The following is a 23,699-nucleotide window of genomic DNA, read 5'->3' as shown; positions in this document are numbered from 1 at the left end:
TAACTGTAAAATGAAGGTTCAGAACTCTTACTATGAAAATTTAAACCACCTAACCACACCAATAAGTACAACATGGATTTTTAAAAAATATATCAATACCTGTAGTTTTTTCATCTTCTTCTCCATTGTGACCCGGTCCAGAGGTTCAGAGCAATCAGTTATCACTGCAAAGCTTTTCTGAGTTGAGTTGAGCCAGTCAGTAAAGGATGCACAAAGGTTTTCAGCCTCGTCAATATTTTTCACCTCCTGCTGCAGCTGTTTGATGGTGTCCTAAATAAAGTAAAAATACAATATAAGGTTAGAATCCAAACTCAAAAAAGAATTAAGCCCATTATATTAGCTAATGACAATGTTTTGCATATTTAGTATTAACAGTTGCATAAATAGTGTAAATTAAATGTAAGTAGAATATATTTATTTTAAGGCATGTATTGTATGTATGTTCTCGCTGGAGGCAAAGGTCTCATCATATCCACAATATTTTTCATATTGAATAAACAGAGAATATTAATCAATATTTAAACTATTTTAGTACTAATTGAAGGTCAGAACCAGAACAATAGAATATCTATATTTTACAATAAAATAAGAGTTACAAAACAGCAACAAACACTTCCTTCTTCTTGTTTGAAGTTAGAACTGTTGTCAGGACTCTTTGTCAGGGGATTATAGAGGAAACATGGTGTGTTTCTCTTCTTTTAAAAAGGTGGGAGATGTGCCGCAGCAGTCTACATTGGCCCCCATGGACCAAAAGTTCTCTGATCAGCCATCAAAACAGAAAATATCCTTTTTCCTCCTAGTCTTTCATCTACTGAATGTCAATAGCCTCACAATAAGGTGGAGAGGGGTTTCATGTTTTTGACACATTATCCACTTGACTGAGATTTTGAGTCAATAACACCATGAGGATGCAGAGGGTTTCTCGCAGGTTTGACATATTATTCACTCAACTTGCAAATCCTGTGGTGAGAAGCTCCAATTAGCTGATAGTGCTGAGTGCACACCTTTTCTGACTCGACAGAGGTAACAGCTTCCCAGCTCAAGCCCATATGGCCCCCACTTCACACAGTATAATTACAGGCTTCCATGGTATTAGAGGGATGGTAGGTGTCTGCATGCATGTGTCGGAATGACTGTAAGTATATGCATTCTTGAGACAATTCTGAGAGGGAAAGGAAGGGGTGTGGGCATAACAAAGCAAGGGAAGGAGGGGAAGACACACACACATACACACAAACAAACACACAACACTCATATGTGTTACTGAAGGTGTAAAAATCAATGTAGTTCAGTCAAAGCTTTTCAACTCCTGGTGCTGGGTGTGAGATTGCCTTCTGTAGCATTTAATTACAGCCTCAGCCCCTGACCAGAGGAGCCCATTGATTTTCCTTTAGTCCCCCCCAGAGGAGCAGACAAATAGAGAGGCTGGATCTGAGTGTACAGAGGAACACAGAATGGGCGCACAGGCATAGTGCTCACAGCTACTTCAATGGGGTGTTCAAAGTCCAAAATCTCACTGGAGCAAATTCTATGGTGAGAGAGAATAACCAGGTGTGAAAAGCCCACTATGGGCAGAGACCCCAGTTGCTATCCACACACATTTTCACATATATTTTAAGTCTGATTGAGAGAGTATAACAAACGTATTTCAACCTGCACCTTTATACAATTTGACTTTATACAGGGGTTCTACAACACAAACGGATCCATGAACAGATCTTAAAAATGAATACGTTAAAATGTGTTAAAAAACATCTAAACTTTAATTTCTAAAAGCTGTAAAAACTTAACAAGCCTACCTTTGCTTAGTGACAGAAATAAAAGGGTATAATGAGTATATCAATAAAGAGACTTATATTCTATTAAAATATTAAATGGCTGACATCAACAGACTTCAGCGAGAGGCCTTCATCAGAGTGATGAAATAAAGACAAAGACAAGACAGCACAAGACAAGACAACAAATGAGATGCAGGCGTGTGGAAAGAAGGAAGGTGGGGCTACAGAAATCACACAGGGGATCAAAAAGGGACTGTGAACATTTATGTCTTCGAAATGAAGTGAAAACTGATCAACTGTAGTTGCTAACCCTTATGTAGTCGTTTGTTTGTTTTATTGTGATTTGTTTGGGTCTTTGTATTCTGTTGTGTATATGGTATTTTATGTCTGTTTGTGGTATGAGGACTATGGATGACAATTAGGTTCTACCTTAATCATGCATATTTACACAACATTATGTATTTGTACCGAGTGTTCATTAATATGTACTGTCTTCAACAAATAAACTTTGAAATGAAATGAAAATGAAATGAAATTTTAAAAAAAATTAAATACTTTCTTTTACTTGGGTCATTCTAAAATGTTCATACTAAAGTATTTTTCCTACAAATGTGGGCAGTTCAGACATACTATAAAGTAAAAGCACAACAACGACTTGTCCATGCAGTGGGCTGTTCAATATGTTTTATATACCTTTAATCAGCACCATCAGATCTATATCAAAAAGTATAACTACTGCTAACTATAGTGGCCATGTGGTATTAAAAATGTTTGACCTTATAGATTTTTCTATTTTGATTCATAATGACAAGTAGATTATGTTGAGAAAAAGTAATTGAGTATTGTACTTGTTCTAAATATCCTTCCTGAACACCAGAGGCACTGTTTAGGCCATATGTAGGAATATTACTAACACCACCAATATAGCACAAAGAGAAAGTAAAACAAAATTGCTAATAATATTCTCTACATACTTTTATGTAGAGATCCAGAATATTTTACAAATTGTCTTTATAACAGTACAGCATTTATCAGTTGTTCAGTCATAGTTGTTTTGAAATAATAACTACTACAAAATTCTGCAAAGATGATACAACTGGCTATGGTTAATGTATATATAGCTGTAAACATAATAAAGATAAGATAAAAGATAATAAATTCTTTTGAACTGTAATACCATTTTACTTTAAGACAAAATCATGTTCAGTTTATAACTTTCTTCGATTAGGTGCTTGACAATTTGAAGTAGGTGTTAGTCCTGAACTGTAAAAACTTCCCATTATATACTGTAAATAACGGTGGGAATTGTTGCCATACATCATCAAACACTAAACAGTAGACAGTGTCTAACCTGTATATTGAGCAGCAGGGAATGATAGCGGGCAGAGAGCTGGGTGGCAGTAACACTAATACGACTGCTGATGTAGGTTTCTTCCAGAACCTGCTGGGCCAGAGGGGAGAGGCCATCAACTTCTCCCTGCCGTGCAAGCACTGTCTCAAAACAACCCTGTTCACAAGGGACATTGAAAGGTATTGAATTAACAAGGTTTGTTCTCTAATAATTGTCAACAAACACTGAAGAAAACGAAACGAGAAGTATGGCATAACAAAAAGCAAGATATGAAGCCAAAGCTATGTGTGCATCAGACACAAAACAGATACATGTAGTATTTCAAGTCTATTTTGCTGAAAACATATCTCTTACTGACCTGGAGTTTCTTTAGCTGAGTCTCCTTAGTGGCTCTGTCTGACCTCCGATGACGTCTGATGTTTGCCACCTTCTCCATCTCCTCCAGCCACTGGGCCAGACTCAGGAACCGCTGGCCTGTCTGCCTCAGTTTGATCAGCATGGAGCTCAGCTGGGCCTGAGTCTCCTGAAGCCGACCCTGGTAGGACCCCCACTCTTGCTGTGCGGAGTCCAGGGCTCTGTCCTCAATCTGAGGTATACCCCAAAAGATTACTCTCTCTCTGCTGGTCAGCACAGAGGAAAGAAGACATTGGCCATTTGAGCAACGTTCCTGCAGCAGCTATGAGGGAAATAAAGACGAAAGAAGAAACTGTGTGAGTGAAGAATTTAAAGTGCATCTGTTGCCAAAATAGTAGACATTTGTCACAGTGTTTATGACAATTAGATTATTCACAAGATGCTACAAGATTACTACCTGTAGCTGTTGCAATGTCATTTCTAGTGTATCCACATTTCCTTCTGGATGGGACAAGGAGGCCAGAGTGGCCTGTTCCTGCTCCAGCCAGTCCTCGAACACATGTAATGCCCTTTGGTACTCCTGATGGACCATAACCAGTCCCTTAGCCTTACTGACTGCATTCTGCAAAACAGCAGGTTGGAGAAAATAATTCAAGAATTCAGTGTACTCATTCAAAGTGCACAGAAAAATCATAACTAGCTATTTTCACAATACAGTTGTGTGACTTAATGATGCCACGGCCAATTGTGTGAAAATGAAAAGTGAAAGTATTTTGAATGCACCATAAAAATGTTAACAAGTGACTATGACATTAGAGCTTTACAGTAGGGAGGCGAGTACAAATATTTTAAATGAGAATTAAAGAAGATACTTAGATGTTTAACATATAGGTCATGATCTCATGAATTATTTTGTGGGAATATAGCTGAGATTTATTAAACAACAAGAAGCAAGTGTTCAGAAGTAAATTTAAATACAATCATTTGTTATTCAAATACCTGCCGAGGAAAATACGTTTTTTACCTTGGCTTTTTCTTTGAGGGCATTGTATCTACACTGCAGCTGTTGTACCTCCTGCTGGGTAGTGAGATGTTCAGCCATACTGGACCCCTTTGAGGAAATGGTCTCCAGAGGACAGCTATGACTCAGTACTTCTTCATAGAGTAGCTAGAATTAAATAAGAACAAATTTAGTGTTGTTACCAATGGGGGGCCCTGAGGTTTAAATGTCTGTGATGGCCAAAAGCTGTTCTGGAGCTGACAGCTGTTCTGGAGAAAAAAGGCAAACAATCTACTAAAAATACCAAGAAACAGTGCAGTGTATGCGGTAACATATTGGGGTTAAAATATTCATGTTTCGTCTGCCAGTATTAACAAAATGTGATACCTTGGTCTTTCCCAGATTGGCAGTCTTGTCTCTCATCTCAGAGTACTGCCTGTCTGAGCAGCTAAGTGTTTCCTCAACTCGGTCCATCCACAACACAAACTGACCCACGTCCTCCTGATAGCTGGTCCACTGTGACAGCGCACCCTCCAATTGACTATACCAATTAACATACATGTGTTAATAAACAAGATATAAATCAAAACACACACACACACACACACACACACACACACACCCTATACAATTAGACATGTATATGCAATTGTCCTTTCTAACAATGGAGTAACTGACATCTATTTCCAGTCAGTTTCCAGTCTCATTTAACAACTGACCCAGATGGATTTAATTATGATCACAACCTTTTACACTTAATGGAGGCAGAAAGCAGAGCGTCCCATGAGTCCTTGAGGTCCTGAATTTGTTTGCGAATTACAGGGATGCCCTCAGCTGAAGTGTTTCTCTGAACTGCTTCTCCACGTGTTAGCAGCATCTTTAGCTGGATCTCCCTTTCCTGACGGGCAGCTAGTAAGGCCTGCAAACAGAAAGGAATGAAAAACCAAAAAATAAATATGTGATGCTATATTTGTGTTCAGGTGTAAAACACAGTACATGCTAGACCTCTGCACCAATAATGTGTTAAAGCTACAAGACTAGATTCCTCTACTTGTGGCTGATTCAATAAAGCAAACTGATTGCTTTGTCTATACTGTGCTGAACAGTAGGATGATTTCTAGAAATCATTGTGTATTTCATTTGGGGATAATACTCCTTACTTCTAGATCTAACATCCGCTCCTCCAACACGCCCTTGTCAGTGGTGGAGGAGATGCAGGTATTGAGGACCCTCTGAGCTTCACACACCCAGTCCTGGAGCTCTTTAAGACCCTGGGAGAAGAGGCGGTGTTCTCCCACAATCCGTTCAACCCTGGAGGCCCTATCCTATAGAGATCAGAGCAAAGCCCTGTAAGCACAATCTTCAACTCCTATTTTGGTTCTAAGAAACAGGCCAGCATTGACAATTAAACACAGATGTTTCTGGATCATAACAGTGTTTTCTTAATATTCTGTTTTTATTTGAAATCTTATTTTTCCTCAAACATGTCTCCTGAGACTTTCCCACCCCCACAGTACAGCACAAACACACTCTCTTTGTCTGCACTCACAACTCGAATATTTTAAAGATATGTGTAGCTGAAGAAAAGAGAAAGGAACAATAACAGTCTACAGGTGGCAATTTTAGTTAATGTCATTCCTGTTACCATGTCTGGCAGGGAAGGAAACCTAAAAATAGCACTTCACTGGCTTGCCGGCAATGTAAATAAATTCTATTCATCATCATTGAAGCACACTCATTGTCCTCAGGTACGAGGACAATGTTTTTTGATCAGTGTAGTGTTTTGATTAATCAAATTAATCATGTGAGTGTCACCAATCTAATCAGAGCTTCAAAAAAGTCAGACTCTTTAGCACTGACACATTCCAGTGTTGGCATTTTAGAAGTGCTCCACTATATAAAGGTAAGTTGCGCAGTTGTTGTTGTTGATGATGCTGCAACTGTGAGGACCTTTAGGAGATAAAAGATACGATACTCCAATCTGAAAAATTACTCTGTATATAGAGACTTTCTTGAGTGCAATGTTTACACCTAAGGCAAGCCAGTCAAGGCATTCTTGAGGGATGTGTGACTGGGGAATAATGTATGACACAGCAGATAACACAGGAGAGGAAACCAAAAAAGTAGGAGAGAAGGCTTCGTCATTTTTTCCTCAAACAATACATGAATCACATGACATACTGCAGCATGCTGCCACACAAAGTCACATATACGTGAATTACCTTGGATAAGTTGCTGAGGGCTAGGTACTGTGCTGACAGTTGGGATACACGATGGACAAAGCCCTTGCCGGCAGCCTGTCCCTCCCAGAGACAATGAGCTCTTTCCTTCAGCCTGCCCAGTTCTGCCTCCCGACAGGCCATTTCCTCCAGTACACACTGAGACAATAGGAAATGGAAGGAGGAGGCGATGACAATGTAAAAATAAAGTTGAAGGAGCAATAGGTTTTGGGTGAGCACAAGTTGGGTGTGCAGCGTTAAAAGTGACAGAAGGGCAAATTGGAGAGAATAATTGTTTGTAAGTACCACAACATTTTATTTCAAAGGCAAAATTAAATGACAAAAAATATGGTGTTTTTCATGAAAGTGGAGACAAAGGAGGGATACAAGTTTAGGTTTATGTGCCACAAGAATACAGAGAACAACAAGAGTACATCAAAATTTATGGAAAGGAAAAACTGTTTGAAAATTGTCATTTTTAAATAGAAATATGGTTATTCCTTTAGACACCACAGCATAGAACAGTGAGAGGAGGCAAGCCTGATAAAATATTGCAAAGGTGGGGGGGGGGTATATTTGAAAAGGTAAAGAGGATTTTGCCAACACAGGTTCAAACACTGAAGCATGCATGTATTGTATTGTACTTCAGGTGCTGGGGGAAGAAATGTAATTGCTTGCAGGGCCAGACAAAAGGCAACGAGGAGAAGTGCTACAGCGGGCGACAGGATAAATACAAAAATAGCAACAATGATAGAGGCAGAGCTTTGAGATGGGCTTGATATCTCTTTTCTCTTTTGTCAGTTTTATCTGTTTAACGCTTTGTGCCGCTCTACCTTTTTTGTCTCTGCCAGACATGGCAGAGGCTGTTATCACATCCTGAAAAGGGCCTTTTAGCCACGCAGCGCTTCAGCTGTGACAGAAGGAGAATTAATTAGATTTCTGGAGTTTTCCTCTGACTATTGTGTCAAGACGTTGTTCTATTTTGATCCAGTGGTGCTCAACAAATGTAATTAGGTCCTTCTCTTTTTCGAGCTGATTTTAAATTGTTGCGGATCCATATCTGATGGAGGGCTATGACTATTTAGTGTCCTTGGAAAATGTACCTAATATTCAATTTACATTGTATAGCCAGTGTTTACTTAAGTGAAGAATAAAAAAAAGAGAATGTCAGTGACAGCAGTTAAGCGGAGAAATGTAGATGACACTCTCAATATGACTTAATGCGTTTTAACAAAAGATTTATTCTACATGACACAATATGTACAGTTCCTGACGTTTTTCAAAACGTGTTCCAACCCCAATTCCAAAAAAAGTTGGGAGGATGTGTAAATGTAAATAAAAACAGAATGCAATGATTTGTGAATCTCATCAACCCATATTTTATTCACAATGCAACATAAACAACATATGTTGAAAGTGAGAGACTACCATTTTATGGAAAATATTAGCTCATTTTGAACATGACGGCAGCAACACATCTCACGTGTATGCATATTTTAGAAGAGGGTTACCATTGTGTATCCCCTCTTCTTTTAACAACTGTCTTTAAACTTCTAGGAGGTGAGAAGATCAGTTGCTGGAGTTTTAGACGAGGAATGTTGTCCCATTCTTGTCTGATGCAGGATTCTATCTGCTCAACAGTCCTGGGCCTTTGTTGCCAGATTTTCTATTTTATGATGCGCCGATTGTTTTCTATTGGTGAAAGGTCTGGACTGCAAGCAGGCCAGTTAAACACCCGGACTCTCTTACTGCAAAGCCATGCTGTTTTGATGGATGCAGTATGTGGTTTAGCACTGCTAAAATATGCAAGGCCTTCCCTGAAAGAGTCTGGATGGGAGTGTATTTTGCTTTAAATCTCTATGTACTTTTCAGCATTGATGGTTCCTTTTCAGATGTGGAAGTTGCCCACGCCATAGGCACTAACGCACCCCCATACCATCAGAGATGCAGGCTTTTGAACTGTCCGCTGATAACAAGCTGGATGGTCCCTCTCCTCTTTAGTCTGCAGGACACGGCATCAATGGTCTCCAAAAACAATTTAGAATTTGGATTCATCTGACCAAAGAACAGTTTTCCATTTTACCTCAGACTATTTTAAATGAGATTTGGCTCAGAGAACACAGCAGCGTTTCTGGATAATTTTAACATATGGCTTCTTCTTTGCAGCTTTAACTTACAGCTTTAACTTTTACACTGAGGAACATTTTTCTCAAATTGCTCCAGTATTTTTAGATGCAGTTTTTCACAGATTAGTGAACCTCTGCATCTTTACATTCGAGAGGCTCTGCCTCTCTGAAAGCGGTGATGTTACTGACCTGTTGCCAATTATTTTAATTAGTTTTCAAAAGCTCCTCCATTTGTTTTTGATTTGCGGCAATTACTTTTCCAGCCTTTGTTTCCCTTCCCAACTATTTTGAGATGTGTTGCTGCCATCAAATTCAAAATGAGCTAATATTTTCCATGAAATGGTAAAATGTCTCAGTTTCAACATCTGAAATATTTTTTGTTTTCTATTGTGAATGAAATATGGTTTGATAATATTTCCAAATCATTGCATTCTGTTTTATTTACACTGTTTTATTGTACCCATGAAATATGGCTTAATGAATAACTCAGTTACAGAAGTAATATAATTTTAAAAGCTGTAAAGGAATAATCATAAATCTGGTGGTTAAGAATCACTAAAGCGGACTTGTGCCAGGTGTAATACCTGTAGCTTGCTGAGCTCCTCTTTCTTGGCTGGGAGGTCATGTAGGCGAGCACTACTCTCCTGAACTCTGACCTCAGTGGTGTTTAGCCAGTCCTGCAGAGGTTCAGCACTGGATTCAAACTCTGTCATCTGAGACTGCAAGTTCTGAAAATTTGATAAACAAGTTTTCAAATCAACTAGAAAAGTTGTTATTCAAACAGATTCTGTGTAAGCCAACTCAATGAAGGAGATAAAGGAATAGTGGAACAGAATATCAATACATATATCAATATTAGAATATAATTACATACACTACTCAAAAAAAGTTAGTGATATTTGACTTTCAGGTGAAATGTATGGATCTAAAAAGTTCATGCTACACTGATTTTATATCATGAAAGTAGAGCATATAAGTAGAAGAATGCAATGGTAATTTCAGTGGGTATACCACAACAAAAAATGTCTTGGTCTCATTGTGTCAAAATGTGAACAGTATGATGAAGAGGACTGTTAAAATACAAACTGTCAATGAACCAGTACATTTAGTGGTGATTTTTAGTTGGGATTTTTCCTGTTAATCACCTTGTATGAGAACAGCATGATATGCAATAAGTACTGAAACATTTAACAGTTGGCCATGTGCATTCAAAAGTTCAGAGAAGGTCCAATTGAGTTCGCCTGTAAAGGTTATCGTGCATTTAAGGTGCATTCTGAAAAATCACCCAAAAAGTCGAATTCTTGTGTTTTTGTGAGTATGCACATACGTATATATCTATATGTAGATAAATACATATATATCTATCTGTATATATATATACTTATTTATTAACACTTTGAACTCATAATAGACCAGATTCAATCAAATCAGTTCATAAACCATAAAATGCGTGTATAAGCAGTGCTACTGAAAAAGTACATGTAGACAACAGAAAAACAAACACAACAACCTTTATTTACTATATAGTTCCTCTGATGTCTAAATGTTCATCTTCAGGGTAGACCATCTCCAAGAAAGCAAAATCCAAACAAAAACCAACCTTGAGTGCATCTTCCCTCATCTGTAGATTATTCATCAGGCTCTTCCAGTCGTCTCTCGCATTTGCCACCTTGGCCTTGATTCCCTCCACTCTGTCTTTTGATACCACAGCCATCAGCAGCTCCCCACTGGCTCTTACTGTACTCAGTCTGGCCTGACCATGCTCCCTGTCACTCAGGAAATCCTGTGGGGACACACAGTTAGAAACAAAGGAACTTTTGACTATTTATTACAAACATGAGGGTGTGAAAGTGAACAGATAGAAAATTAATGAACCAAATGAAACCCCTGAACTTCATTTTGTCTTCTACAGCAGTCCTGGTGCAATGAAAAGTCACAGAAATAAATATGGCCATAGACCTAGATGTTTTTTTTTCCCAGCATCTCACTTTACACTATCAAAAGCAGTAATTAGACTAAGTTATTATGCATGGGCAAATGGAGGGGTCTGAGGAAGGCAATTACAGATAAGGAAAGTCAGTAAGCCTGAAATGTGTTGGTTTTAACATAGCTTCTACATACGCACCCACAGAAAATGCATATAAACACACACACACACACACACACACACACACACACACACACACCCCTCCCTCAGAGCTCAGCCGATGACACTAGCACAGCAGGGACCACTCCACCATCTGTGCAGTCAGCACATCACTTACACACACTAGAGCTCCAGTCTCCTCACACGCACACACATACATTCAATACAGTGCAGGCAAACATAAGCATGGGACTTTCTCTGTCTCTCATCGTGTCTCCTCAGCTCTCTGTCTCTTTATTTTCTCTCTCTTTTATGTTTATTCACTTTCTTTTTCACGCTTACTAACATTCTCCCCCTGTCAATGTAACTGTATACCGCCAATTAAGAGACACAATGGATACCCCTGCCCCTCCCACACTGGCCCTCATGGAGGTCAGCCATGTGGAAACATTGTTCCACATTCCTCACCAAGTCATTAATAAATAAAACATGACCTCCTCTGTATTTGCCTCTTCTCCACTGCCATACACTTTATCACATTAGAAACTTCTGAAGAAGCACACAAAACTCCCTTTAACATCCTTTCAGAAGATTATGTCTTCAAATAACCCATTGTTCTACTGATATTCTTAACTGTTTTTTTTTTTTTTTTATTGCTGCAACCATGTGGCTATTGATTAAATAAATCAAGTATCACGTGCAGTATCACCACTGAACTAAAACATAAAAGGTTGGATTAAAATTGTCTAATCTACAAGTGCAGAGTTACTGTCCTAGAATTAAAGCTAAGCTCAAAGAATCACATCACAGTTCCTCTGTGGTAATGTAATGCTGGATGTGGTCAGGTGTGGAGAAGTAATTAATTGTATGGTGCAGGGCTTTGGGGACGTCTACCTTAAGTGACAAGCACCTGACTCGTAGCCAGGGCCCTGGGGTGCTCTGGGAAGCTGGCTGACTATTACACCTGCCAGCTTCTCAGAGACAGACACAGAGAATTCTCAGAAAAAAGATAGACACAAATATTTAGAAGAGAATGGCAAAGAGACCCCACTGCGAAGCTTTCACTTATTCCTCTTGGCCATGTGCCCACTTTCAGCTTACTTTCAGCAGGTTCCATGACTGCAATAAGCACCCCAGAAGACACTCAACAGTGGGCATGTCATTACAGGCTTCCTCTTGAGCAATCACCCCTTAAAAGCACATTGATTCTTCAACTATCACATCATTCCATATCAACTTCCTTTGTGGTAAAAAATACCAGGTTTTGCTTAAACTACCAAATACATGCACAAAAATTCAAATGTAAAAACAATTTAATTTATAATGGACCAACAATTATTTGAAAAAATTGTTTCTCATTGACTAGTACTGTAGCTGCAGTGCCAAGATAGAACAATACTAAAGGACCTTTATGGCAACGGGATTGTTGATTTTATTCCCTCGCCAGGATGAAATAAATTACGCTCCCCTAACTGGACTATCATCAGCCACTTATTCAGTTAAGCTGGTTAATGGCCAACCATTGAAGCGTTTATGGACATGGTTCTCAGACATGAGAGGATGAATGAGTATTCTTTTTTCTCCACCAACCACTTCAGCATCATAAAGCAAGTTATTAAAAATGCATTCCTTTCTCCAAAAAAGATGGATTGCAGCGATATTTAGTGACATTTTTACTTAAATAAATGAAAATTCTTTAACTTTGTGTGCCTGATTAATACTACAAAAATGTATTTAAATCCATATATTTGCTGTCTGTCCTGGGAAAACTCTCTGGTGTACAGGAGGTGATGCATTTTATATTTCCAGCAGCAATAAACAGAGCAATAAAACAAACCAAAAGCTGAAAAAACAAACAAAGTTTGTATTTGAAGTCATATCTGTGATGTGTAATGCAAGAACAGCATTGTGAAGTATACATTTTTTTTTTTGCATGTATGTTTTGAATTGCACAGGTATCAGCTTTTAATAAGAGCTCTCAAAACATATGTCTTACTTGGATCCTCTGCAGAGCAGTGGTGGCCTCGGCAACACTCTGTGGCACATCGAAGCATTTGGCGGTACTGATTTTGGCATTGACCAGCCACTGCTGGAAATCTCTCAGGGCTGCACGGAACCTCTGCTCCAACAAGCGCTCCTTGTTTTGACACTCTCTGGATGCACGAAGACTGAGACTGGGAAACAAGACAAAAGGATGACTTTAAAAAGTTAATCACAGGCTCAAATGCACCTTGAGAACATGGCCATTCAACGGACAAAGAAAAAGAGGAGGTACTGCCACAAGTGGTGTTTGCTGTCTCCTGCCCATGTGCTTGTTAAAACAAAGACAATACATCAGGAGATGCTCAGAAACTGTAAATACTGTCCTCAAATTACACACAGTATGAGTAGCAGAGAGGGAAGCATGTTAGATGAACATGAGTGGGAAACACACAGGTGGAGACCTGGCAAACTGGGTGAAGTGGAAGGAAGGAGCGTTGGGGGAAAGAGAGGAGTGGGGGATGGTGTTTAGGGGTACTGTGTAGGAGGGGGTTGAGAGGCAACATATGAGTGGGGCAATGGTTCAGATGGGTGACAAGTTGGAGAGAACGAGGGATGACAGGTTGATGATACAAGAAATAGGGTGGGATCGTGGGAACAGTATGTGAGAGGTTACACAGCAGAACATCTCTCCTGAACAATCTCACCCTATTTCTTGTATCATCAACCTGTCATCCATCATTCTCTCCGTCTTGTCACCCATCTGAACTCTTGCCCCACTCATATGTTGCCTCTCAACCCCCTCCTACACAGTACCCTTAAACACCACCCCCCACTCCTCTCTTTGCCCCAACGCTCAACAGGAGAGATGTTCTAATGAAAACAGACAGTGGCATTTAGGTTTATTTTTGGAAAAACTTCATATTCAATGTCCTGTTGGTCAGAAATCTTTCTAGAACTTTTGAACAATAAAATCCCTCTTTAAGTGACAGTTAACATATTTTGCATAAGGAGTGACAATACTATTTTACATCTAATGTCACCATTTTAAAAATTCTCTTTTTTAATATCTGAGCATAGAAACTACAGTATTGTTAAGGTTAGGGACAGGACCATGGTTACAGTACACCTGCTAATATTGTACACTTAATAGGAGGACAGCAGTTTGTGTTTCCTCTGGGAAAGTCAAATGCATTACAAGCTCAACCTCTACACTCTTTTTTCCACTATGCTCCATACTGTATAAGGCACAGTACACCTTGAATCGACATTGGACAAAATGGAAAATATGGACAATATTTCTAGGCATACCGGCATGTGTAATACATGATAAAATATATATTCCAGCCAAGTTAACCTTGATTTTACAGGTAATCACATGCAAATATGCAAAGCACATACGATTAAAATGTAGGAAAACAACAAGAAAAACTAAGCCACTAGGTTTATTACATAGTGAACAGTGGATGAAGGAGGGGAGAGTGAAAGTAGCGATGGAAAGTAAGACAGCAGGAAAGCAAGGTGCATAGCTGTTTAAGCAGGAGAAACTGTCCAAAGAAAGGCATAAAACACACACACACACACACAAACACTCCTACTGTAACAGACCCCAGCAGACACTGACACACAAATGTACATTATACACACAAACACCCTTGAGATTTAATGATGCGATGAGGGCATGAAAGGGTAACACAGTGGGGATAGCTTGGGTGTAGAAGAAGCACTTTTTTTTTGCTGTGACAGACAAAATCTGGCATGTGTTATTAAGAGTAGGAGGGGGTTACTGCCTTTTCCTCTAATGTCTCCTGTGACTCTTTTTCATCGTTTCCCTCTTGGCTCTTCTTTCTGCAGTGCTTGATGCAGGGCAGGTGCAAAGAGCACAAAGGCCAAGTCTATTAGAAACTAAAACACCAAGTGAAGGAGCAAGAGTGGCATTCTTGCCAATCAGCAGCCAAAGCCAATAACCTGCCAAAGCATCAAGTTGACCTCACTCAGATTGTCTGCCAATAAGTGTTAGTCACAGTGCTTTGTCACACTAGCTTGCACAAATTCAAACTGTTAATATTACCCTCATGTAAATAAAGCATGGTTGTGTGCATGTTGGTCTTTTGTATGTACCGTTATCCTTTTGAAAAGTAACTCCATGTTGTGTTAACAAAAAAGCACTAAATAACATCATTTTAAACGTAGATGATTGGAGCTAGAGTACAGCACTCTCAGCACTGCATTGAATTAAACTGGAGAAGGTCACAAAATAAAATAAATATAATGAACAACAATGGGCGAAGAAAACCTCGTTAGGGACTGAAACCTTGCTTAGCAATGAGTGTCTCTGGTGCTCTTTCACCTTTTACCCTTGTCTGGCTGACACATGTCACAATTCTCATTGAGTTGGTCACACACCCATCTATGCAAACACATGCACATACCTGTATACACTGATCAGCTACCAATTTAACCCAAATGCTTCAGTAAAATGTTTAAAGTAGTACTTCTTTTTCTTGCTGTGTATGGGGCTGTGTAGTTGCAGACTGTTTAGAGTGGCTAACCCTTGACTTCCAATACATCATAAAGACCAGAGGAGATCAATCTTAATTTGTGGCTGATTGGTGTTAATAAGACTGTAAACCTGAGCAGTTAATCCACACACTCGTGTGTGGTGGCTTGTCCTTCCATTGTTGGGATTCTTTGGTTAATTTGTTGTGTTGGAAGCAAATGCATGTGATGCTCTGTCCAGTTGTATGCATATCTTATATTGCCCATGACACTCTCCTCACTAAGCTAAAAACTGGCTTCAGCTATGTGGTTGATAGTGAGTCTGATGCTAAGATACAGCAAATTAATGCCAAATCATAGAAATAATTAGTTTGTTTAAGCATTTAAGGTCGCATGTTTATTTGTTTGAAGAACTTTTAAAACTTTTTGGTTGGTTTAAAAAATAAAGTTTGATCTGTAATAATGTATTAAGAAATGTATAAAATACTGAAGTGATAACACTGTAGGAAATGCTTAGCCATTAAATGTTACTTTTATTTCAAATCCACATTATTAAAACATACATAGGACTACTTTCCACCATCCATTGTTTACTAAAGCAGAGAGACAATTCTTACCTGTTGTGCTGTTTGATAAGTGCAGTGACCCGGTCTGACTGTGAGCCCAGGTCTCTGGAGTATCTCACTAGGTCGTTCAGTTGGCCTTTCAGCTTCTCTGCCATCGGCTCTGCGCTCTGTAAGCCCTCCAGAATTTCCTAAACAACACAAAACAGACACCAGCTGTCTGTTTGCTTCTGCGTGTGTGTAGGTGTCAAGGAGAGATAAGCACCCAATGGATCTGCATGGCACCGTTCAATAAGTGCACTCACATTCCTATTCACACCCTGGCTTGGTTCTTTTCGCTCTTCTCACGTTCACACATAAACACACATACAGGCGCCCTTCAACACATACTCACAGTGCTGCATGTACAATAGCATTTCTGTTCTTCGTAGTGTGGCAGGAAGGAGCTGTGGATAACGTTCTCCCGCTTTCCTCAGCATGCCTTGCATTCTGCACTCACACAGTCATGAAATCCTGTCCCATGAAATATGGACAAACTGTCGGACTGGCTCGTTTGCTCGTTCACTTTCTAACGTGTGACCAATAAACAACCCTCCCTCATTCTTTATTCTGGTGGACTCGTAGCTGTCTTCTCTCTCTTCTTCTTACCACCCTCCTTCCATCGTTCTGCTACTTTCGCTTCCCTCCTCTCTCTCTCTCGCCCTTCCTCCCTCCCACTTTTTACACTTATTCCCACTCACACATTTTTCCTCCTTCTCCCTCTCTCACGCTCTCTCCCGCTGGAATTCAGCTGTCAGCCCTCACAGATGCAGGATTGGTTCAAGCGCACACAAACGAGCACGTAACGAAAACAAGGCTGGATGCAGGAAGCAGACTGGAGGAGGAGAAAGAGAAGCGGAGGAGGGGAATGACTCCTCCTCTCTTTACTGACAGCCTCAAAGTGAGGTAAACTGGAGAAAAGCATGGAAGAAGGCTGGGGAGGAGCATGAGGGTGTACATACTGGCATGGCCTTGACAATACAGAGAAATTGTCACAGTGTAAACATCTTGTAGAGGTAGGAAATTGATCAGCGGGGGAGGTGAATAGAAAGAAACAACCCTGACAGCTGAGAAAGACATCACTTTCCACTTCAGTTCAAATGAGTTAGGCAGCAAAAAAGGGGAATAAATAAATAGGGGAATGCTTGGGAGGGAAAGATAGTGGCAAATAATGGCAAAAAAACAAAAGGAGTAAGGAGTAGATAGGACAGAAGGGGAAGATAGAATGGGCAGAAACTGATGGGATTCTACTGGAGCTGTCACTCCTTCATCATCCCAGTAAAACTGATTTACTAACTAATCTGTTTTTAGGATTTACAATAAGAATAGATAATTACTAACAAATGATGCAAGCTTAAGTCAGAGGATGTATGTCTGCACAATGTGTCAGTGTGTCAGGGGCTTTCCATTAAAAAAACACTAATCACCTTCTCTGAAATTAGCATAGTATGGTCCCTGTTTGGTTTTACACATCACTATTCAGACCCAAATTGGTTTTCATTGTTCATTATTTCTTAACTAAACTATTGTGAGCAGATAAACAATGAATAATTTAAACATTATGCTGCCATTTATTTTTAAGTCTGTGCTATGGTACCTTAGCCAGCTGCCATCCTTCCACGGCTTCCTTGCCGTTGCTCCGCCCTTCAGCTTTAACCAACTCCTGGCTCCACCTCCTCAGCCGTCCATCCAGCTCTTTTAACTCATCCTCCAGCTGTGCGGTCAGACGGTCATATTCCTCTTCAGAAGCTTGAGCAGCAGCTAGTGCCCCCTCTAGGCCATCCCTGGACCTCAGCGCTGCCCCTTCCCATTGCTCCAGAGCGTGGGACAGCGCCCCTAGCTGCCGATCCATGGCCTCGCAGCCTCCTGCCGCCGTGTGTTCTGCCGTAGTAGCTGCAGTTCGACGCACCCGGCAGAGGCGTTCTCGGCCCTCCAGTAACCAACACTCTACCCGCTCCTGAGGAGATAGGGAGGATACTCAGTAGACAAAGTTGCTACGGAAACTGTGGCTACGGAAACTGCATCCTCCAGATTTGCAGTTGATTCTATTTAAAGCTGCCTGCATGGTCTTTTTCTCATAAGTCATTTGCTCTGTGACTTTCTACCTTTATTCCCAGATTTCTGATTCTGTCTTTCTACCAGTGGCTCTCATGTCCTGTATTTGCATTTCTGTCTATCCTCTCACTATTACTAATTTCATCCTCTGTCTCCATCTCTCTCTACCTCCATCTCTCAGCCTGTGCAGGAAAGCAGATAGTGGCAAAGCAAACACCTGAGTGTGATGTTATAGCAGTGAGACATGGATTAAATAGAAAAAAATTGACTAATTTTTGGAGTATATGAACGGAACAATATGAGCATTAACCTTGTAAATACATGGGAAATGGAAATAGCATAACTAGCTGGTGTATAAAACAAAATACATGTCCTCCTGTAGTGAGATGTTTCACAGCCTGGCTCTACAAACACACATTTCTAATGTGATAATTAGGACCTATGTGTGAAATTTAAATGCAAGTCAATATCTTCTCATATTTTTCTCTCCTCATAATGGCGAAATTATTGGTCAGGAAAAATCTTAGGCAAATTAAAGCCACTTCTTCTCACGTTTACCTTTTTTTACACAGTCATAGATCAACTTATTGGCAGTGAAATGTTCCATGAGAGATTGAGATATTTGGCTGTGATACGGGAACAAACTGAGAACCAATTCCAATTCCCTCCATAGTCAGTACTTCTTCATGGCAGGGGTCCATTAAGATTAGATAGGTTCAGCTAATTCAGCAATCAGTTCCCTTAGCAACAGATATTACATAGTAAATCTTGGGTGTAGTTGAAACACACACAAAAACTCACAGTAGTGTCAGTTTAGAGAAACATCACTGTTATTACTCTTACTTTTATTGTTGGCTTTTAGTTGGTTTTTAGATTTAATGTAAATGTGTGGAATAATTATGCTGAAACATTCCTACAGGGTGGAAGAGTTAAAAGTATTTTAATACACATCTGATCAATCTCCAGTTCATCAATGCTCAATTCATAACCAGTAACACTATAATAATAAATAGCTTATTCTTTCAGGACTGAAAAAATTCCGACTGACAATCACTGCGCACTTTTAGAGTTGCACGTTTAACCTTTAATTAATGAAATTGTCATTTTACACACAAATCTACTCCAGCTAACATGTTTAGATTTTTTGGCTAATTTGTTAAAAATGAAATATGTACATTGCAAAAATATTCACATCTTGAGCCCCTGAGTTTGGCAATAATATCCCATAGGTGCTGGGTTCTTCATGCTCTATATGCTTTCAGTTTTGATTTTTGCAGTGCAGAGGGATTACATTCTGTGACTGCTCTTCGATACTGCTGTATTGTATTTCCAAAAGCAGTAGGTGGAAGTTAGATACTTTTAAAAACTAGATATTGAAGTTTTTTTCATTTGCCAATTTAAAAACACGTTTTCACTTTGGCATTAAAATATAACTCACTCTTTCAGTACCATTTTAAATTAAATCTACAATGCAATAAAGACTTTCTGAATCATATATTATATAATTGTATATTAATATGTGAATAATGACATTGACGGGCAATGTTTGTATGTGTGTGACACTCCTACTTACCCTCACTTCCGACAGTTTCTTTTTGATGGATTCAGAGTCTCCTGATGTATCAGACCAGTGCTGTAGTTCCTCCCCTGCAGTCATCAGCCAATCAGTGAGTTCCTTAACAGCCTCCAGGTATTCCTGGTGCTCCAACACCACGGCCTGAGCTAAACGTACTCTCTCCTATTGAATCAGTGTAAAAATGTACATGTTCATTGTTATTTAACTGACAATTTTACCAAGCGATTTTAACGAGCAAGAAGAGGTTCAAGCTATACTATCTATATCAAAGGATAAAGTAAAATCTCTGTACCTCGACCAAGGTTGTGAGGTCATCAAACTGGGCTTGCAGCTGGGTGCGAGCACCATGGTTAAAGCTGGCATCACCAGTCTTCTTAAAAAGTTCTCTGGCCTTTTCTTCTAGGCTGGAGAGTGCCATCTGGTGGTCTTCCAGATCAACCAGCAGAGCTCTCAGTCTCTCTAACTGGGAGGCTTTCTCTCTGGGCCCCGGTTGTGGGGGGAGAGGGGCACACACTTCCCGCTGGACAGCCTCCATCCAGCATTGCAGCTGGGCAACACTGTCAAGGTATCCTCCCCACTGTGATACTGTCCACTCCAAACGACTAAATGGTGGAAAGTAAACCTCTGTGTTAGTCTCTGTGCTGTCTGTCAGTACAGTATATTTTCAATAAGGCCTAGTATGAAGACAGTAATGTTTTATGTTAAAACTCTATATGTAATCTGGCTCCTTTGAACTCAGATAACTTTAGCACATAACATCTGAACATTAGACCCTTGCTACTGCAGAAAACATAAACTCTTATACTGCCCTAGTCCCTATATTCCCATTTCTCAGAAGGTTCAAACACACGCAGACACAAATACACACCCAGGATTTTTCCTTGCCATCTGTTACCTCTGTATGTACAAATAATGCCAATATCCTCACACACACAAATGTAGCACCATTTCACCTGCTACCCTTCACCTCCTGTTATCTCTTTTCCCTTAAATACAAACACACCCCATGTGTGACCCACTGTTTGGCATCCACCGTTGGTCCCTAATGAGATCAATTTTTTTTCTAGGAGGTGCCATAATTGCTCAATTAAACAACACACAACACACACACACACTGTTGTATGTGCATACTGTTACACACAGAGGAGGACTAAATACACTAAATCAGATACATTAATCAGAGTTACACCGTGAAGCAATACTTCTTATTATGTATTTAAACTAATGGTAATTAATGGCATTGAGACATCAATCTATCATGATGAAAATAACCAGTTTCCAAGAGATAGGGGTTTTTGGCATAAACATAATTGGCCTCTAAAATGTCCTGAGGTAAATTTTAATCACACAATAAAAAGCTGAAGATGTTATTTGTTCACTGCAGCTTGTCAGGCCTGCATATATAATAATACATTAGAATTATGACATAATACTAGGTTAAAGGGACCATCACTTCTTCTGAAATGTAAATCGCTTTAAGCTGGCAAGTATTTTATAAGTGATAGTTCAAGGTGTGCAGTTCACCTGTGACAGCTCATGGCAGTCACAAGCAGTGTTGCCCATGCATCCTCCAATTCCTGAAGCTGGGAACGGACCACTTCCTGCCCGGCAGCTTCATAGTTGCGCAGTGCCAGCTCACCCTTACCCAAAGCCATATTCAGCTTCACCTCTCCCTCTCCCTTTAAAAGCAGGATGTCCTGTGTGAACAGAACAGAGACACAGTGGACTTGATACAGAAATCAGAATTTTGCATGAAAAACTTTCACAAGCAAATAGCCCCCTCTTGTGTTCACCAAAACATATATGAATTGTATAACAAATCTGATCAATAAACTCAAAAGCTTTGTGGAAAATCAATTACATGAAGGAAAATACAGTATGTGCATGCTACTAACAATAATTTCTTAGATGTATGTCCTCTAAATTATTCAGTGAAAATACCAAATAATGTATGTATTGCATACCAACCAGACACCCTCTTACCTGCACAGTCTCCAGCCTCTGCTCCAACTGCTCTTTGGTCCCCATCGTGCTGTCTACTGTACCTAGTCTCTCCTGGATCTCCTCCAGCCAGGCCCAAACTCCCTGGAGGGTCTCTCCAAAGGCCTGGCTCTCCTGGCAGCCTCGCAGCCTCTCTCTGGCTGCCTTCAGTAGGGTCTGGTGCTCCATCTGGAGTTGGCTTGTTACTCTAACCTCTCCTCCTGACCCTCGACCTGCTTCAGACAGAGAGTGGGCATCCTGGCAAAGATGCTCAATAGAGACCCTTTCAAGATAAAATTATAGGTTTTTGTTAAAAATATTTAACAGCATATGCAATCACATCTTTAGCATATAGCTTCACACATCCACATAGAGTGTACACACACCTTCTTTCTACAAGTTCTTTATGGAGATTTTCTAATCTTTGGAGCTCTTCTGTGGTGTCCAATCCTCCTTGCTTGCTCTCCATCGCAAGGGCAGTTTCATTCTTGAGGCTGAACTCCATGTGCTTTAGCCAGGCTCTTACACCCACTACACAGTCATCAAAACTGCACAGGAAAGGGAAAAGGCATGTAGAGGCACACTTTCATTTTAATTTCTTTACATGAAGACAACATACAACAAGGGTGATGACTTACTTTTTTAAAAGGTCAACACTTTCTTCCAAGTCTTGTTGGCTCTGAGAGCAGCTGTTAACAAAGTTGCTCCACTCTCTCTGACAGGAGGAGAGATGTTCTTGAACGTGAGAAACTGCAGCTTTGGGCAGGTGGAGCTGGAGCCTCTCTGCTTCCTCACAAACCTGAGAGACATACTTTTCCCCCTCTGCTTTCCGCTCAAATAACACCTGTAGATTTATAAGATAGTAAAGTAAAAACCTGACGTGTTTGCACGTTGCTGCTTAATTTTCAGAGTCACAACCCTCACATCTATTGTGAGTGTGTGGAGTCTTCGAATAGTTCTAGAAAGTAATACAGAAAAGTATGTTTAAAGAATAAAGTATTTTACATAAAAATTCTTACTTACTGTATTTTACTATTATTATTATTATTATATTGTAAAAAAAAAAAAAAAAAAGTTTTATTAATCACTCTTCTCCAGAAACTGCACTGTAAGAGTAAGAAAGGGCATAGTTTAACAGTACCTTCAACCTCTGTAACTTGGCTCCGAGGATGGAAACATCTCCAGATTGGTTCGAACATTCTTTGAGTTCCAACTTTGGATCTGCCAGCCATGTGTGGAAGTCTTGGACAAGCTCTGCATTGGTCATGAGGAAGAACCAGTAAAAATTATAAAGGAAAGACGGGGTGACAAGTTGAGGAAAACTGACATGTGGTAAAATGAAGGCAGATTTAAAAATGAAGGAACCAGAAAGAGGGGAGCAAGAGAAGGCGATGTGTTCAGACAGATGGGTAGTGTTGGCGTGTCCATGCTGTGCAGCACAAGGTTGCCTTGGCAACAAGCCCAAAATGACTCCCTTGAGAGCAGATGTGACGAGAGCAACATTACTCTTCGAGGCACAGGTGTGTGTCTGAGCAGTGAAAGTGCACTGGAGCACCAGACAGTGTGTGTCAATGAAGTGTGGATTGTTGTGGGCGGGCTGAGTGGACTCTGGGGAAAAATGTAGGCTAATCAACACTAAATCTGTTGCTCACTAACATGAACAAATGACACTGCAACATATAGTTATGTACCATTTTCTTTGGAGATTATAAGATTTTAAGTGCTATTAAAATTCTTATTTGTCCTTATCAGGAACAAGTTAAAAGCATCATGGCTACCTGAGTGCTATCACATAAATCTGTCAATGTAATTGGCAGAGGAAATTAAAATACAAGAAGATATGAAAAAAAATTATAAGAAAATCTCTTGGCTCAAGCTATGCACTAATGAACTAGAATAAAAGCATGTTACTCATTTATTTTTAGGAGATTTTCTATACATCAGTGTTTTTGTCACATTGTTGGTCTCTGCCTTGTTTGACAATATTTTTTTTAAATTCAAACTAAATGGTTGTTTGAAAGTGACTGTATTTCTAAAGAAAGCAACAGGTTATTGAGTCACAGTATTATTCTCATCCTTAAACCACATTGTAT

The 23,699-nt window shown here is 39.8% G+C and overlaps 1 protein-coding gene across 16 annotated transcripts in view; it reads right to left on the bottom strand.

Moving 5' to 3' along the window:
* Positions 1-23,699, bottom strand: part of syne1a (spectrin repeat containing, nuclear envelope 1a) — a 123,951-nt gene that overhangs the window by 55,311 nt on the left and 44,941 nt on the right. For 15 of the 16 annotated variants that reach the window (XM_067481338.1, XM_067481346.1, XM_067481345.1 and 12 more), the window contains 21 exons: positions 22,748-22,860; positions 22,245-22,450; positions 21,993-22,154; positions 21,610-21,889; positions 21,151-21,323; positions 19,919-20,228; positions 19,624-19,788; positions 17,593-17,952; positions 16,011-16,147; positions 12,911-13,088; positions 10,429-10,611; positions 9,413-9,556; positions 6,706-6,861; positions 5,644-5,808; positions 5,230-5,402; positions 4,871-5,024; positions 4,508-4,651; positions 3,941-4,105; positions 3,488-3,805; positions 3,130-3,285; positions 100-270 (listed from right to left, as the gene is read on the bottom strand). In XM_067481338.1, coding sequence (XP_067337439.1) covers positions 100-270; positions 3,130-3,285; positions 3,488-3,805; positions 3,941-4,105; positions 4,508-4,651; positions 4,871-5,024; positions 5,230-5,402; positions 5,644-5,808; positions 6,706-6,861; positions 9,413-9,556; positions 10,429-10,611; positions 12,911-13,088; positions 16,011-16,147; positions 17,593-17,952; positions 19,624-19,788; positions 19,919-20,228; positions 21,151-21,323; positions 21,610-21,889; positions 21,993-22,154; positions 22,245-22,450; positions 22,748-22,860 — 4,013 coding nt within the window. The remainder of the gene's footprint in view (positions 1-99; positions 271-3,129; positions 3,286-3,487; positions 3,806-3,940; positions 4,106-4,507; positions 4,652-4,870; positions 5,025-5,229; positions 5,403-5,643; positions 5,809-6,705; positions 6,862-9,412; positions 9,557-10,428; positions 10,612-12,910; positions 13,089-16,010; positions 16,148-17,592; positions 17,953-19,623; positions 19,789-19,918; positions 20,229-21,150; positions 21,324-21,609; positions 21,890-21,992; positions 22,155-22,244; positions 22,451-22,747; positions 22,861-23,699) is intronic. The other variant, XM_067481342.1, reaches the window with a different exon arrangement.

The sequence above is a fragment of the Channa argus genome, chromosome 17 (assembly GCF_033026475.1).
Source record: "Channa argus isolate prfri chromosome 17, Channa argus male v1.0, whole genome shotgun sequence".
NCBI lineage: Eukaryota > Metazoa > Chordata > Actinopteri > Anabantiformes > Channidae > Channa > Channa argus.
The sequence above is the reverse complement of the archived record's forward strand: the minus strand, read 5'-3'. Positions and strand labels throughout refer to the sequence as shown.